Raw genomic sequence first — 19,291 nt, 5'->3', positions numbered from 1 at the left:
AAAACTAGAATAATAAAATAACTTCAGCCAATATGTTTAGCGCATTGCCATTCACTTGCTCCAGCAGTTAAAACACAAACAGCATTCAAGATTTTAAGTGATGTTATTAAACAGCTGAAGTGAAGAAACTTACTTCACAGAATCACAAAATCACAGAATGGCAGAATCACAGAATGGTTGGGTTTGGAAGGGACCTCTGGAGATCATCTAGTCCAACCCACCAGCTAAAGCAGGTTCACCAGAGCAGATCACGCAGGATTGTGTCCAGGCGGGTTTTGAATGTCTCCAGAGAAGGAGACTCCACAACCTCTCTGGGCAGCTTGTTCCAGTGCTTTGTCACCATTGACTTCTCAATTTTAATCATAATTCAAGGTCAAACTGAGGTCTCAGGACAAATCGGTTTTTTTGGATCAGTTTGCAGTTCAGACACCTAGATCCTGAATTCAGCAAATATCAGGATGGACTATTGTACATGAACAACTAAGAGTTTTCCCATTCTAACCTGAAAAAGAAGCTGCCTTTTCATCTCAGGAACTGGCTTTTCAGTCTCAAGGGCAACAGCGAGCTCACCTGTATTACACTGTAGTTGCCTTCAATTACTGGTAAGCCAAAGTAAAATGAGTTTTCACAGTTTCACATAACTTCCAGAAACTCCATTGTGTAGTCACATGCATTCCTTTCTAATTTTTAGCGTTTGTGCCGACAAAAGCTTTAATTCAAGTACAGAGTATTCTTAAAGTTACTAAGGAAAGAAGCCTTAGTAACTTTAAACTGACATGAAAATGCAGAAGTATTTAATTAAGGATTTAAACACATTCACTTCTCAATATAATGATCAGATTAGACAATAATTCAGTCCTCTGTCCTCTGGCCAAGGACTAATGTCTAAGAAGCAGGCATAGAGTTACAAGGCTATATTAAAACAAGACGAAGTCTCTTAATGATATTTACAATTTTCACTGTTCCATTTAATTGGGCCACAATGAATTGAATTATATAAAAGCAAACAACAGAAATTCAATTTTGACTTCTGGTAGTGATTATTTGTAATGAAGACCAAGTATTTGATACCTGTTAACATTAGAACAAGTGATAGTCTTATGAGACTCAGACTCCTAATGCAGGCATTGGACACTGTGGCTCTAGTTCCACAGCACATGAAAGCTTGTGCCCCAGTGGTGACACTAACACAAACCTTTCGATAGTCTGCTCAAAGTGCAAGGCTTAGGCTGCTTACAGGGTTAACCCCAAACTTATGCAAAAGACATGACCGGTTCTCGTAGTGCTGTTAGTGGCAATGTTCTGCCTAAGAAAGAACCAATAGTTAACAACAACATTCATCAGATCAAATACTTAATGGTTTTAAATCACGGATCTAATTTTCAACTGCTGCTGTTAAAAGATGGAAGGAAAGGGGAGAGAGAAGAAAGGAGAGTGAAAAGAAGGGAGGTAGAGACAGCAACTTATGTGGTGATAAAGCCCAAGCTTATATTGGTTCAGATGATCTCATAAACATAATCTGTCATTATATGTTTTTTCAAAGAAACAGACTGATCCCAAACTTCTATGTGGTGAAACGTTTTTTTTTGCTGCATTGATCCTGCACTTTTTATTTTTACCTCTTCAGTGTATAATGTGCAGCATAGTCCATCAGACTAGAGCCTTTCTGGATAGCCTCAGTAATGCAGTTTTCTTCAGTTTCTTCTTAACAAGGAAAAAATAAAAAACAAGAAAGATTAATATGTTATTAAATAACATATGTATTAAAATATTTACATTTACAAAATATATAGGTTTGTAATATTAAGGTATATGTATTTTTTCCCCATTAAAATGATCTCCATAATTTAGTGTTCCTGAAATTATTGTTGTGGCTTCTGACCTTTCTGAAAGATAAAGTAGGGGCAGTAAATCAATTCTTCCCTAATGTATAAGGCTTGAAGAGTTAGACTTCCGTTTTGTTTCTTCCACTATAAATGTAGCTCTGTGTGTTACGTAGTACCAAATGTAGTGGGGCCAGTTGAAACATGTTGTGTTCTGTGTAGGCAACTATACTCCTAAGGCTTCATAGGCATTTTACATTAAATTGTCCTTGGACTGATAGGACAAGTTCGAGCCTCCCTCACAGGTAACATGAGATGGCACGAGCCACACGAAGAATTCAAGTCCATACTCAGGCATAATTAACAAACTTTAAGACCTTTTGGGATCTGACCAGTGCACGAAAGCCTTATTCTCATTTCTCCATCCATGTTTGATGGCTAGGTATATGTGAACATAACAATACTTCAGTTGTGCTATTTTGTGTAGTGCTATCATGAAACACAGATTATTCTTTTTTTTTTTTTTTTTTTTTGTGTGGACATCTAACTTTACATTAAATAGATCAATTATGTTTAAAATCCAGTGGTTTAATTCCCATTCATATTTTGTGGGATAGCCCATTTTTTCATAGAAAATGAATCATAAATAGTAATCATTTATGTGCAATTGCTCATCATTTATGTACAGTGTAATTTCAGTACATAATTTCAGTACATATTGTGCTATTTCTGTGATCTGTTTTTTTAATAGGGTGCTCAGCTCAAGGGAAAATAATGTGTAATGTGGAGTAATCTTTCGTAGGCAAAATTCTTCTCCACCCTACTAAAGATCTTCTCGGCATCCAAGTATAGCAATAATCTATCTTTTTCACCTATGCATGATAAAATATTCAGGATGATTCATTTAACATTATCATTCACATTTCTGTTGCATCTGAACATGTTTTCGAGTCTATGTTAAAAACCAGAACTGATTTTTATAGGCCACACAACAGCTAATTCTTTTAGAATTATTGTGTGATTTTTAGTTACTTTTAGCAGTTTTACCTCTGAGAAATACATTATGCTCAAAGTGTTGTTCATCATGTGGTATTGATTCAGATTCTGACCTAATATAGAAGATCCACCTGGTATACTTGAATTTCATTGTCTCTCTTCTTTTTCTAATGAGAACTATGACACTGGTACCAATGCAGTATTTTAAAAAATGTAGTTCTTTCAGTATTAAACATTATTTTGTATTGTTTTCATCAGACCAAAGGACATTTCCTACAAAAAAGAATCATATATAGTCCATCTATTGCATTTATTGACAGTCCATATGTATTTATTTAATATTAATTAGCATACTATATAATCTCATTTTAGATCATGTCTTTCCAAACAATACAGAGGCTCCAAATAGAGGCTCGATTATGGAAGAGAAATCTGATCACCTGTTTTACAGTCATGTTCCAAAAAAGATTTCCCATCAGAAGTAACAGCTTGGGGATTGTTGAATTTATTTTGGATATAATTTTCTTTGTGCGTCTACACTAAACTCAGGTGAAAACTATTCTAAGGAATCGTATCACTGTCCTTTATGGGTCATAAATACAACTACATAATTTAAAATAACATAAAGATTGAAATTCTGTTTCTTCATCATCTCTGCCCTACTTTAATGTAAAATTAGTCTCTGCATAATTATCTTAAAATTCAATCTACTATCTGCTATATTACTAGTCTACTAGATCTAACCGATTTAGATTGAAGAGATGCAAACAAAATAGCTCTGATGTTTAAAATGACAAGATAATATTGTTTGAACATAGACACTAGTGCAATCTGAGATGCTCTAAAATCTCCGCTATACCCACAGGGTCCCAGCGGAGAGTGGGTCCACAGGAGACATGGACACTTGTGGGCCAGCAGCAGGGTGTCAGCTGGGACATCCCATGGCAACTGATTGCAGCCCAGAATGGCTAAACATAGTGATTGGCAGTCTGGGAAAGAAATCCAGCAATCACGCTTGTAAACATGTCATCTAACATAGAAATGTCACTAAGGAAGTAAAATTATTCCTAGTCAAATACATAAATGAGATACATTGCACATATGGTGTTTTCTTTTCTAAATTATGAAGCTGCATTTTAAAAGAAAAGACCTGTTGCACAATTCTTATGGAATTATATAGTGTCAGATAGTGTATTTTGCACATAAAAAGAGATTAAGCTAAAGTGCCATTGCTAAACTGTCTGCAGTGCCAGTGTATTTTCAGCTTAACAGTAATCACTGACAAAAGAAAATAACGTATTTTTTGTGTTACTTACCAAAAAGGATATCTTTGTTTATCTGAAGGCAAGAAAAGAAAACAGCTGTGAAGGCTATAGCTGCTGAAATTCCCAAAATAATGAACACTTTCATCTGCAAGAAAGAAGAGATAATTGTTGACAAAGTGTGTACCTTCATCTTCTAATTATAAGTCATACTATAAATAATTTCCCACATATCCTAAATTTTACTTTAAAATCAGATTTGTAGTCATGTTTGGTTGTGTTTCTGAAGTTCAAAGTATTAATTTTTAGAAATAACTGTAATTCACTTTCTCTTTTTTCCTTCCTTACTTATTACCTTTCCTCTGTTTTGAGAAACTTCTAGCACAAAGAGATGCATCATTTTGTAACATATGTTCTGACAATATCAGCAACACTTAGCCTACATATTAGAAATTCGGCAATATTTTACTATTATTTTGAACTTGTCTGTGCACTAACATGGTTTTAATGTAACTTAGTCATTGCGCAAAAGATAGTGGAACTTGTCAAACTAATAATGAGATGGATCACACCCCTCTATCCATGTATAACTCTGGTATCCAAGCAGCACAATGAATATGCTCACACGGTAAATGTGAGCTGCATTATCCATTTCAGTGCACTGGTTTTCTGGTAGTTATTAGAGCGGTGCAGGTATATAAACTATCCAAGAGGTAACATTTTTCACATGCACTACGCTGATCGGAGATTTAAAATATTTTTAGCTCTATATTCAATCAACATAAAAAAACCCAATAATTAATAAATGAACTCTAAAAATTCAGGGAAGCAATATTGCCCATAGAAACGCAATGTAAAAACTAACCTTGCTTTTACATTTCATGAGTTAATATGATGAATTTCTTTTGGAAAACGTCAAGCAAAAGTTTTATAGTCTGACCTTTTGTCTGCTCAGGAGATTATCTTCCACAGTTCTGTACTTTATTGATGGCAGTAACTGTTCTGAAATATGAAAGTGAAGTACTTTCCAGGGGCCCAGCTTATGCTGTCAGCTTTATGCACTGGTACTCACTCAAGCTTTGAAAGTGCAAATAATTTCGAAATCTTTTTGGCCACAGTATGTTCCCACAAAGCAGAAAATGACGTTAATGCTTGATTTGTTTTTTGTCCTGCTACAAACCAAGAGCTACCTGTGTAGTCAGTTCTGATATCAGAATTGGTTTCATGTATATGCTAAAGACAAATGCTCAGACAATATGCAATAACTTCCAAGTACACTTCTCACTAGTTCTCTTTTTCAATGTATTTGACAAAGAAGGCAACTTAGTGTCCTATTTTAAGTGTTTTAGCATTGGCACTTTAGTAAGATGATCTTTTTAAACTCAGATGATAACCTCCAGATTGCCCATCAACTTCCTTGCAACACTTCTGATTTGGGTTTGTTCTCTCAGATAATTAATTTCACAGTTCTGAGTCTACGTAGTTTTATTTAGTTACACTTTTCAACCTTTCTGCTTCTTCTAAAGTCAGTATTTTGACCTAAAGAATCTAACTGTGTTGTTTTTTGTTTTGTTTTTGTTTTGTTTTTTTTTCCATTGCTATACAGGCAGAGAAACCACAATCTGAGGATTCCCTCATTTCATTTTGCTAGTCTCGACAGGAAGATCACAAGGTGGAGCCAAAGATCAGTGTTTTGATGTCTGCCATAGGTGGTCAGTAAAGAAGGGGCTGGGTAGCAGAGGGCGTCATGGAGCTGGTGACTCTGGTATATGGTAATGAAAGAAAACTTTCAAGCAGGTGAACTAACTGGTGATAAAACTCAAGATTATTATTTTTACAGCAAACTTCAGCTCAGGAATATCATCCATAATCCCGTTCCCTGCAAAGGCGAGTGAACATGGGTGAAAAGTAAGCGGAGACGCAAGGGAAACAGACCTTTATTGGTAAAGTAGGTTTATATCCCTTGGTTGGAGGATTTAAGTTTGCAGACAAGAAATCAAACTTGCAAAATTGCAGATCTCTTAAAGTTGTTTCCTTACATAAGAAAACACAAAGAAGCCTGACTTCTTACATGGCACAGCAAAGCATTGAGAAAAGCAGATCCATTCCAAACACCTAATAGAATAAGGAGCTTCCACCTAGATCTTTTCCTACACTTCTCAAGTATCACAGGTTTCATTTCTGAGAGTTGAGAGGCTTTCTTAAAGTGAAAACCAGATTTGGCTGACTTTGCAGTTTCACAGACAAAAAATTCAAAGCATCCATTTAGTTCAAAAAGATCTTACTTACATCAGGCTTTGTTTAGATGAGGACCTTTGCTCATTGGTTGCAGTTGGAGTATTTGTCAACAGTGGAATTCAGATGGTTACATGCAGTAAATTGATCTGTGATTAAAATTTGAATGGCAGTATCTATTTTGTGTTTTCCTGATTTTAATTTAAGAGTATAAATGTTTAACTCCCCACTGACCCTCAAACACAGTTTTACATAGAAGGTGTGGGAGGTCTTAATTACACTGGACTGATGAGACAGATGAAGTTGTATTCCCATTCTTACTGGAGCTCATTCACAACCCTGTTACTGAAACCTGCTGGAAGAGAACAAAGAGGGCAAAGTTTAGTGGCTCAAGAACAACCTAGATTTTTTAAATCCAAGATTCATATATTACCTACATGTCAGTGCAGATACTGTGGATTAATATCTTGCGGAATTTATCCTCTTTGTTCTGGGTTTTCTGTGAGCTGCCTTTCTTCAGCCATTCTTTCTGCAGAAAGGGTGTCAGGCCTTTCTGCCCAGCAGTGAAACTGCACAGATCAATGACTGTCTAAACATGGAGTACACGACAAGTATGAAACAACCCTTATGCTCAACAGCACTCTTGAGAGAAGAAGCAGTGAACCTTTACAGTTAACCATATTTTTAAGTTTTATAATGAGTGACTCATTCAATTTGTTATATTCCCAAGATTTGAATCTGCACATGAAGAACAGTACTGCATCTGTATTCTTAAAAGTTAAAGACATATAAAGTAAATCTTTGAGGCATTGATAAAAAGATAAATTATCTTCAATAAAATACCCCAAAGCAATGGAATTTCAGATTACTCACACACGTGAATTTCTGCAGACCTACTATGGTATTCAGAAAAAATAGCCCACATTTAAAATATTATGCAATTGCAACTGATGTTTGATACAGGGAACAGATGCATTTCTATTACCTCAGAACATGTCTTACGTTTGCACTGTAACAGCCTGCAGACCTACCAGGCTTTCTGAGGCATCATCAGTTCTTACAGGTATTGGACTAGAATGACAGACCTCCAAAATAAATCTGTGCAGCTGCAGGAAATATTTTTGATAGCAGATTACACTGTTTTGTAGCATTTGGTGGCAATCCTGGGCTCTAGCATGGTGTGAAGGACACTCTGTTACTGTGGATGTCTAATTTATACTAGAAAAATTTGTCTCTGATCTCTTTTGGCTATTAAAGTTCCAAGAACACATTTTTGCAAGAGGAGAAGCAAAAAGTACATATAACTGCACAACACTCCAACAGAAACAATGAAGTTTCTGAAGTTCCAGTTTAACATCATACAAACAGCAATTGATCTCATTCTAGTCAGTTCAGCAAAATGTCACGAAGTCAAAAAATGCAAGAAAAAGGTGAAAGAAAAATAGTTTACTAGGAAAGATCACTTTAGCTGGATTTCATCAATACTATGACTTCTAGTCACTTTAAGCACTTTTAGTTTTTTTTTTCTGGAATTAATTTCATTTTTTTTTTTTTTTGTTATTATTCTCTTTGGTTAATGACCTTTCAGAGGTGTCTGAAACCAGCAATGCGATGAAGAGGGTGAATAGACAACCATCATTCACTGTCTATTCCAGTACAGGACTAAGGGTCAAGTAGGTGGCAGGTTGAAAACAAGAAAAATAATGCAATTGTTTAGACAACACATAACTACACTGTGGAGCAATTTCTGTCAAGAGCTGTGGTAAAAAGTTTACATGAGTTCTCCAAAACAGATGGAATATAACATGTAAACAACTGGGATTACTGAAATTTGATTAATATTAACTGAATAAAGCTATAGACCATGACATTGTCTTGATAAAATGTTGATTTAAACCCAAATTGATGTATGTAATGCAAGCAAACAATATTTAAAACTCAAATTACAAGAAGTGTCCCTAAAAATATTTTTAATGTGCTGTGGTTTATTTTACTTTTTAATAAATGCAGAACAAGACTCTATAAAGGTAAATTTAGCTGCAGAGGAGAGTTCACACCATTTCTTGTGTCTGAATTCATGCCAACCCTGTATATCACTGTTTGAAAATCTGCCTTAACTAAAGAGCAAATGATGATTTATGTGGAAGAATGTGGAATGGGGGAACATTTTTAAGGTCTATAGAAGGTCTGAAATTCAGTGGCTCAAATTGCAAGGACTTTTCTTTTTAAAGGGAGGCAGAAAATAAATCTTTCATCTTGATAAAGCACTGATTTCAGACCAAACTCAATCTCTTTCAGACAGATCATTTTAATGGCAAGCTTAACGGTGAGATTTCTGCCTTCTAACTATGCATTGCCTTCTTGTAGAGACTATGATGGTATCATATAATGAAGTTTGTATGGATTTAAGAATGGTAGATGGATCATATGTCATGTAGCCATAAAGCTGATCAAATAATAGCAAAATAACAAGCATGATCTTTTGTCACTGAGCAGAAAACAGAAATTGATTTAGGCAAATAAAAACAATGACCACATAATACAATTATGACAGATCAATTTTAATGTTCTTCCTGTTGCCAATGAGGGTCTCAGCATGGTTAGTGACCAATCCTCAAGAGGATTTAAGATTCCAAAGATAAAACCAGAAGATGACAGTACTGATAGTGACTCATTGCCATACTCAAAGTGTCCACAGATGGAAGATGTTCCTGTCCTCTTTTTGTAGTACTTTGCAATGAGTGAAATATTCTGTGAATATTTCCATGGTTGGAACCATGGATCTCTCACATAAGGATCTCCTTGATAGCCGTAGGAACCAGACCCAAACTGTCCAAAAAGCTTGGGTTTTTCTAGGCTGGATACTTTCCCAAAAAATAGACATTACAGTTGTCAAGGTTGTGATGTAGAAGTCTCTGTGTGGGCTCAAATGTTCCAATAAACTTGGAGTAGCAGCATTCGAATTCATCCTCACACTTAAATGCTTTCTGCTGGTCTACTTTAGTGAATTGCCTGGTAGTTTCCATTTTCCCAAGTGTGACACTGACTTTGCACTTTTTTTTTTTTTTTTTTAAAATTAATTCAAAGATAAAGGCAATGTTAGATATTAACACTGTAAGAAATAATTTCAGAGGTGGGATTGTCAGTTTGGAGAAAGAGGTAATAAAGGGAAACAAACAGTCAGTGAAAAATTAGACTGTTCACTAATACAAGTAATAAAGAATCTCTCAAGATGGCTACCAGTTCATTAGATGAATTGTTCAGTAGACACATCCTACATTATAGACACATTTTGTTAATTGAAAAACACATTTTAAACCTAATGAGATATTCTTGAACTGTTTTCATCCAAGTTCATATTCACTCGGGCAAATGAGTATGCTTCTGAAATTAATTTCCAAATTTCCATTAGTCTGCCACAAATCAGGAAAGTAAATGATCTGAAGAAGCTAAATGAAACATCCTTCGTGAGCGTCAATATTAAGAGGTCACACAGCACTACTCTCTGGGACATTTAGTGTTCAAGTGAGTCTTATGACTGAGTAATAAAAACATATTGGCTATTTGACGTCATGTCCATGTTTCACAAATCTTGAGCTGTTATTTTTAATGCCCTGCTGAGTTTGAAGTATTCTGTAGCTAGACAAAGTACGTTTTAGAAAACTCACAGACTGAACAAACAAGTGATGTTACAACTTTCTAATTTTAATGTTGAAACATCTAGATGAAAAGGGCACATGGGAATTATCAAGCATGCAGCACTAAATAGTAACTAATAACAAGAAGAAAACCCATTATATTTAAATGAAAATTAGTGAGAATCAACCCTTTGTAAACAGTCAAGCAGAGGTTACCAAATAGCTGAAGGAAGAGGGAAGAGTGTGTGTGTGTGTACATTTGTATATATATATATATATATATATATGTATGAAATTACATAGACACAACAAAGAAACTCATTTTTCACTGAAGTATTCATATCTAAATTGAGGCAAAATTAATAATGGAAACCGTGATAGACTAAGAAATCTAACACAATGCAAACAAATAGTAAGTGGTGTCTTAGGAAGATAGTATACACATGATAAGAGAATCTTGAAAAGCTGTGACTCAGGATGAGAAAAAAGATATAAAGGAATCATCACTGATTCTCAACAGACTGTTCAGGCTAATGTTCTGACAAGAGAAAATAATGTGTGCCCCCAAGATGTAAATGGAAAAAAATTAAAATTGATCTGGTGTCAACGTATGGAATAGATAGAACTACTTAAAGGTCATCATGTCCACTTCTGAGGTCCGGAGACTGTGAGTAAGCTGTAAGAATGTGATGTTTAAAGCAGTGAAAGTACTTGGTTCGGTGAAGAAAAGTTGAAGAGTGACATCTCATGCAGTTGAGCATCTACGCTTGGGAAAAATAAAACCTATAGGGAGCAAGTTTTCAATTCTGCAGAAAAAGGTAAGTAGATACAATACCTGTGAGCTGTACTGGAGTTAAACAACCTTGACTGTGAAATAAAACTTAACTTGCAAAGAACAAAAACACAATTAAAAATTGAAAGAAGGTTGTGCAGTGAAGAAGAGAAGAAGGAAAGCTTTCTGGCCAGGGCCCTGGCCCCTCAGGTATGCCATAGTTCCATGTTCTCACACACAATTTCTTTGGGTACCAGTGACCAGTACTGTAGTACCAGCTCTGTTTGAGAAGGAGCACAAATCCAGGACTGGACAGAAAGAACACCCAATTTGAGCCTGCATCTTCTGGTCACACCTCTTGCAGACTGGTATCTAACACCTACATGTTGCCCTCCCACCCCCCCACTTCCCCCAAGCCCACGCTCCTGCCCAGCTCCCCGGCCCTGCTGCACTGCGGCAGCGAGGAGCTCCAGCTGGGCAGCCCCCGTCAATGACCACCCACCTGTCTGATTTTCTAAGCACCATTTTAGTGTAGGGTATATAATGGTATGTAAACAGTTAATTATGGGCAGTCTGGGACGAGGTCTTGCTCAGCAGGTCAGCTTGTGTATGTTGCTGTAAACCACCTGGACTTTTTGTGTGTTGCTATGGGTACCACAGTCAGAAAATATCTGTTTTTCCTAACAGTGGACCCCTTATTTCTTCAGTTACGCAGTTGATCCCTGATGCACAAGGCAGCCCTTTCTTGGCTGACCTAAAAACAAATCTGTACACTAGTCACAACAATGGTATTTGACAGTAGAATTGTTTGCCTTCTGAGAGGATCACAGTTTCCATCTGGAAAATGAAATTTGTGTTAAGGAGAAATTAACACTTGGGAGAAATGTCCTTTGACGGGAAGCAACTTTTGTAGACGTTTTCAGTAGCACACGGGTGCCCTCCAAAAGAGTTGTAATCTTATTGTGTTGCACTGCTGAATGCACTCAAAAAACATGTCTAACAGAAGCATAAGTGCTCTAAGTCCATACCATGTTTTGTACTGTATGATTTTGAAACATTTTGGTCTCAGGTTTTCTTTCTGTTTTTCAGTAATGTCGTCAAGGATCAAAGAACTTCTTCTCATTCAAAAGGCATGCACAGAAGACACAGGTGCCTTTCTCGGGTACAAGGCACCAAGGCTGTATGGTGGAGTTTGTATTTGAACAACGGAATCTCTGGAATGGAAAATTCATGAGAGACACTACAGCTTTCATATGTACCATTGGGCATCCACTATTCAAACCAAGATGAGTATAGCTAAACTGCCTGTAGAAAACAGGGCCTGGCCATGCTAATTTTTCAGCTGTGCCTAGGGGCTGCTCAGCAGACCAGTGGCTGGCCTGGGGCAAAATCATGTCAGAGACACTTTTCACTATTTTACCTATAGGGATAATCATAACACAGATCATAATAATTTCCTGATAGACTTTAATTTACTAGTATCAAAGCAACAAAAGGGTCTTCACTAGAGAAATAGCTGGGGAATAAAAGGGTGCTCTCTAATCAGTTTTTCAAAGGTAACTAAATGTGGCCAGCATGGAAGACAGAAGCATCTCAGACTCTTTACTGTGTAGTAGACTCCATAACATACTCAGGCTCTCCTGATGGCCACTCTGTAGGACAAAATGAACCTCACAGAGCTCTAAGGGGAGGATATTAGAGCTCAATTTGGTGTTTGTATTAATCCATAAATAAGGACACATGATACAACAGAATCAGTAGAAGCTACGGGATGTGACAAACATAATACCTTTGAAGGACAATGAAAAAGAAACAACTCGTCTACCTGCAGAAATTATTAAGCAGAGTCTGAAGTCATGTGTATAACTCATACAGATGTGTTTATAATTTTCATATATCATTTAAAACCAAATACTATCATGACACTTGCTAGATTTTCTTAATATACATAAATCTAGGAATGATGTCCATATAGTCTTCCTCCTGAGGCACAGAGCAGTTTAGACACTCAACTTGTTTTAAGTTGCTGTCTGTGATAGCACCTGAGTACCCGAATCTGCATTAATAAAGTCATGACATTTGTGTGCCTGTGCAACAGCATCACTACCCGGCAGTGCAACACATGGCCCAACCAGCCTGTGGTCTGGGGGCAGCAATGCTCATTCTCACAGGCTGGTTCTTCTCATGTCTGTCTGTAACAGCTGAACACAGTGGACTACTGTCCCCTATTGACAACTATTTGGGCACAGGGGAGAGCTACTCACATACAGGGAGAAGGAGTAGGGAGGAAGGAAGATGCTGATGGATGCATGCCCTTTATTTCTTAGCGATTTGGCCACCAGAGGAGTATGCCCTGAATTCTCTGAATGAACTGCCATGTCTTGAGATCTCAACTGAGACAAAGAAAAACAGCTTCATTTGCCAAGGCAGTGAATATACCCGCTTTATAAAGAGGTGAATTTCAGGAAAGTTTGCAACAAAGATGTTAAATACTCCACTGCTGTATCAACATCAGCTTAATATAAGCAAAGTTCTTGTGGCATAGGAAACACGTCTTGGGTAAAGCGATGTACTTCCACTGTCAGAGAGAGATTAGCACAGGCCGGGAAAGGCAGATGCAAGCAGGTTAGAAGGAAGTAGAAGGTGGCAGAAAGAGTAGGTAGATCTTCTAAAGGGGGAACACGCAAAAGTGGCAACAGGAACAGGCAGAAAAAGGCATAACTTTCCTGGAATTCTGCCTGCATCTGATACAGTAATTATATGGCAGGACGAAGCTGCCAGCAGTAATGTTTGTTTTCTGTGCAACAGCCAGGCTGTGGTATACATAATTAGCAAGCAGATGGCTAAAGCCCCATGGGCACCATAGTTTGTGATGACTTCTGCACTCCACTGCTTGTGCCATAACATTATTTTTAAAATAGTGCATGTGCCAGGTCTGGATAATGGTTTAACAGATGCTTCATCTTGGTTTGAGGACAGCAGATGAAGGAAAGTTTCTCTGAGAGCTGGAAAGAAGACATTCATGAAGCTATGGATGTTCCAGTATGTACAATCTCGTACAGGTGTACATATGCTCCTTTAACCTTGATAATGCCAGTGATGTACAGATTCAATGTGGGAGTTCATGGAGGAGGGATGTACAGAAGACACTGGGCTCATCTCTTCCCTTGAGAGTCCAGTACTTCATCTTATACAGTGAACTGACAGGTTTGCTCAGGTTTTCGGACTGGACAATTTGGATCTGAGATCTAGAGGCCAGATGCTGTTTTAGAAGATGCTGGAACGTTGAATAAGGGACAGACACAATGTGCCTTAGTTACATGGGCTCTCTTACAGAAACGTGAATGGTCCTCCATTAAAAGTATTATTAGTAACATCCTATGTCTAACAGTATTTTTTTCATATTTCAGAGTATCTTGGATTGTTCAACTACAATAGCTCTCAGGAAATAAAAAGCTTCCTGAGAGAAAGAAATAAGTAAGAATAAATTGGCAAAGGACAGTTAGTAGCGAGGCTTTTGGTATGCTTAGATACAATACTTGTGTAAAAATAAAGTTCTGGCCTCTCAATTAAATCTGCTTCATGTGTTTGTGTTAACCTGACCCGCATGTGTAAGCCATTACATTCAGGCAGCTCAGCTGTTTCTACACCCTTTACAGACTGCTCTGACTCTCTGCTTTTCCTCACTAGTTTCTGTTCAAATCCCCAATTACTTTCTTCTCTTTCTTTTCAGTTGTGTTTTACCTTGAGCTCATTCATCACCTGAAGATTCACTTTTTCTCCGTGTTCACCACATTGGCCAAAACTTTGAAGTCTAACTATCTTACCCTTTCCTTAAAGTGAGTGTGCCCAGTTTCTAAAGTAGAGTTGGATACAAGCACAAATTACAACAAAAATAGCTCTGAAAATAGATAAGATTTAAATGTTCTGAGCAAGACATTCAAATACAAGCCAATCCTCCCCCCTCTTTGAGGTTCTTCCTTCCAACCTCGATATTTTTCTAGCAATTTTCAGTAGTTTTATGGTTCTAACAAACTCTGTCAACTCATCTGCATCACCAAGAAATGTCCTTGCAACCCACCTTTGACTCAGCTCTATTTAGTGTTTTTTCCACACTGCTTCCTGCCCCATCACCACAGTGAACATCTCAATATACTCAATGTTAACAACTGAAAGGAGACACTACTCCAGTTCTCAAAGGTACAGGCACTTAGAACTTTTCTAGGCCAGGACATCCTCCCTCCATCCCTTCCCTTTCCCTCACTTGTCTTTACCTCTCTCACTGTCTTCATGTAGCTCCCTCTTGCTGACCCCACATTTCTATTTCCAGTTTTCCAACCCCTTTCCATGACCTCACCCTCCATTTGCTTCTCCTTTCTCCAGCTCCCTGTCTCTCTATTTTCCTTCATATTCTTTGTTCCTTATGTTACTTCTTCTGTCCTGGCACGCTTTTGATTGTCACTTAACTACTCTCCTGATTTCCATCATAATTTTGTATCTAACAGGGAGGGTCCTACATGCTTTAAAAAGCATGAAAAAGTAATACTTCATGCTAGTCAGACAAATATCCTTTAAATAAAATCCTTTGATTTCATCGTGCTCTCTCCCAAACTATCAGACTGGTGTATGTCTGCAGAAAGGACCTGGGGCTGATGCTGAGTTGGGAACTACCGACTCTGAGAGGACAAGAAAAGACTGTTCTGCAAATATGAGCTTGTTGCAGCTTCTTAGGTAAAAAGTGTGGCCTCTTAGACCGGCTAATTCTATGCTGGGTAGGCAATAAGTATTTCATGCAGTAGGAGTTTCAGGGATGGTATAGAACTGGAGTGTCACACTCATTTTCACCAGGGGCCACATCAGCCTCATGGTTGCCTTCAAAGGGCCAAATGTAATTTTAGAACTGTATAAATGCAGGAGTAGTGAAAATGAGTTTGACATTCCTCGTATAGGTACTGAGTAAGTAGTCCTAAACTGTTCTTGCTCTACTTTTGATGCCATCAGGTTTCCCCTTCAGATATACAAAAGCTGCACCTGAATCATTAAATAAGGTTGTATATAAAGAACAGGCCAGGTATCAGAAGAAAGAACAGAAAGACGGTCTCTCCTCTTCAAGCACTTAAAAATTTACCTACCCATTTCTCTGCCAGGTGCAATGATAACAGTCCTGAGTTCATGGGCTGCAGTGAAGACTGAGTATGACCTTGTTTAATAACACTGAACTGTGAAGAACAGCTCCCTTTTCCAGAAAAAGTCAGGAAGTTTGCAACTAACACCAGCCAGCATTAAAAATCATAAGAACAAAAGAAATGTTATTACCTTAAAATTAGTCACTGTCTAAACATGTTTTCTGCCATTGAAAACAAAATTCTCAATCAGCAGGAATTTTCTTCTCTTTTGAGGTACATACTGCAGAAAATAATTCAACTCTGTCATTCCAAGCATGAAGTAGAACAAACCATCTGAAATAGTTAATATAATTTAGTGCAAAGCAATTACATCTATTGCCCTGAGAAGCATAATTTACTACCACAGGGAAGTGCAAAAGTCCAATACGTCATAGTAAAATGTCATTTAAGCTGCACATAAATGAGACCTTGCTCACATCTCGCCATTTTTCTCTTTGGAAAGGGGACCCTAGCTCAGGATTACGCCTCCCCAGATGAGTGCCTTGCCTGCTGGGTTACAGAAACTTGTACCTTAATCAGTCTCTCCCACCTCAGCAAATCTGCCTCCTCCCCTTGATGGCAGCACAAACTCAGCAGGAGGCCAAAAAGTGCTGCCATTCGCAGCAGTCTCCCGAGATGAAAAAGGCAGCTTCCACATTGCACCCAAGGGCTCTGGCACATGCCAAGGCAAAGAGGAGCAGTTGCCTGAGGAGCGTGCAGCACCCCATGCCATCTGCCCTGTCCCTCCTGAGTTTCTGCAGGGCTGCTGCCCAAATGCAAACAAACAGCCCCTTGAGGGACTGCTGGAGTTAAAATGCCAGACAGTGACCTATGATGTGGGCACACACTCTCCTTGGCTGACTTTTCTTAGGGGGTAGCCCTGAGAAAGGGGATGGGAAGGAAACTACACCATCTAAACTCCTGGCTGCTCTAAGAGCTTGCTGTTTAAAAGAAGAGGTTCTTAGGGACATGGTTTAGAGGTGGACCTGATAGTGTTAGGTTAATGGTCTTTTCTGATCTTAAATGTCTCTTCCAACCAAAATTATTCTCTGATTCCATGAAGAACATTTCTCCCTCTGCGTCCAGTGCTGTAATTAACAGGCAGTTGAATAACAGGGTCACTCTGTATCTCCCCACCTGGAAGTACATATTTTAGTAGAAATCTCAGCTGCCATTTGGTGAGCAGACAGGTCTGACTGCACTCTAAAAATGCACTATAGCACCAAGCCTTTCCCTGGCCCACGATGCCTTTCTCCTCATTGATTGCCCTCTGCCTACACAGAGAGCACATCAGCATACATAGAAATTTGGAGTCTTAAGGACATTTAAAGATGTCAGATTTGGTGAAGGACAGAAGGCTTTTTCTGTGGTTGCTTTTTCAATCTCTACTTTCAGTTTAGTTGCCTAAGTCTCATTCGGAACACACTTTTGTGATACTAGATACCTCTTGATTCAAAGACTAAGAGATGAGGCGACTGAAAGTGTCTTGACTACTTACAGGTCATCTTTGATTACACTGTATTGGCATAACCTAAGAAAGGAAGCTCAGTGCCGTTACTTGCACATACTGTTCTTTTAGGTTTAAATTCAGGATTTTTTCTTCATTTAGAATATATTATCTTCTTCATGAAATACTGTTATTTCCTTTAGGAAGAATTTCTTTCTACAATTAACAGTCCCTACAGGTGGATAATTCCACTGTTAACAATATGGTGGTAAATGTAGTTGTTATCTTCTTGAAGGCTAGATATAATAGAAGACTTAAAAACAAAACAAAACAAAACAACGCAACAAGAAAAAATAAAAGGCAAGCATGTTTATAAAGCATAATCTCCTTTTCCCAAACATTTGCCCAGTAGAGCTGACAGTGATCCTAATGCTTCACATTTTTCCTCTTTTAGCAAAGTGAGGTACAAGTGTATGAGAAATCTGAAATTATAAATCTGATTTCTCCCCATATATGGAGGCCACAGAAATTTTGCTGTTTAGCACCATTCAGTTCAGAACTTCAGTACTGTTCTCTCACTCAAACATAGATTGTGGTCGTTATGTCTCCTAGTAAATCTCAACTGGCTGCATTTAAACCACGGAAGTGGGAGTGCTTCCAGTTCCTTACTCTAGATTATAGACAAAGGCCAGACCTTGACTTTGTCTTGTCCTGTCTAAGACTGAAACACTTGTTACATATCCCTCCCTCCATACCTTGATTTCCATGGTCAAAACTGTTCGTCATGGCTGGAGGAAGCTGCTATAGCCAGGACCTCCCACTGCTTGATCAGGAGAAGGACTGCAGGCTGTATCATGGATCACATCTAGGCTTTGTCATAGCAACAAAGTCAAGCCAATAATGATTTACTGAATGATAGGTAAAAATTTTCTGATCCAATTACAAAACTTCCATTTTAAATAGCAAGAAACCCAAGAAATCACTGATGATAAAATATAAACCTCAAATAGCTGCTAACAAATCGCTTATATTTATTTCATAAATGAGAAAAAAACACCAATGAGCAATAAATAATTTATTCAAAAACATCTATACAAAATAACACTCTTGGAGATAACCACTCTTACATTTTTAAAGTGCATCTCTTCATTGCTACAATATTTGATTTACTAATTTACACTGTACATTCAAAATTTATAAAAAAAATAATTGGTGAATATTTTTCCAGTTGGATGTTAATAACAGTGACAGGGAGCACATATTCCATTATAGAAATCACTTTTCGAATGTGTACATATACAAACTATTCGTATCCAGATGTAAAGACAACACCGTGACAATAGCAAGAGTATCACGAGAAAGTGGAATTACAGTATACTGTACGATAATAGTTTCTCTTGTTATAAAAGGTTATTTAAAAGTGCAAAATATATACACTCTGCCTCCATATTACTTCCTAGTTTAACCTTTACTACTTATTAAATCAATTTCTGATTCCTGAACTGAACAGATCAAATTACAGTACTCTTACACTACGTAAATCTACAATCATGCACATGTTGCAAGGCTGCATTTCCAGTTTAGAAAAAAAAAAAAAAACAAACAACAAAAGCAAAGCTACACACACAAAAATTACTGCATTTCAAATGCCTTTTTTAATTTGCCAACTGAAATACACAAAATGTGTAACAAAATATACAATCAATATCATTTAGATGTGAAACGCTACAAATAGGAAAAATATTATTAATTTTTCTTTTTTTGTTAATTATGGGATCACCTGTAAGTAGTTCCCTACATTAGGATGATCACATTTACTGCATCATTTTTTCGCACAATATTTTGGCCCTCAGTAAAACCTTCCAATAAAAGGGAAGAAAACTTGCAATATGCAAAAACTTGTAAAAATCAACAGACATTTAATTGCCACGTGGACAAGATGAACAACATTCA

General features: G+C 37.5%; 1 protein-coding gene across 1 annotated transcript in view; it reads right to left on the bottom strand.

Moving 5' to 3' along the window:
* The window catches only part of TPO (thyroid peroxidase), a 42,271-nt gene extending 38,042 nt beyond the window's left edge, over positions 1 to 4,229 (bottom strand). The window contains exons 1-2 of the mRNA XM_065834059.2: positions 4,136 to 4,229; positions 1,620 to 1,704 (exon numbers count right to left, since the gene is read on the bottom strand). Of these exons, the coding sequence (XP_065690131.2) occupies positions 1,620 to 1,704; positions 4,136 to 4,229 (179 nt within the window). The remainder of the gene's footprint in view (positions 1 to 1,619; positions 1,705 to 4,135) is intronic.
* Between the last annotated feature and the right edge of the window lie 15,062 nt (positions 4,230 to 19,291).

This window comes from Patagioenas fasciata, chromosome 3 (genome assembly GCF_037038585.1).
Source record: "Patagioenas fasciata isolate bPatFas1 chromosome 3, bPatFas1.hap1, whole genome shotgun sequence".
NCBI classification, from domain to species: domain Eukaryota; kingdom Metazoa; phylum Chordata; class Aves; order Columbiformes; family Columbidae; genus Patagioenas; species Patagioenas fasciata.
Note: the sequence above shows the minus strand (reverse complement) of the source record. Positions and strands in the feature narration are given on the sequence as shown.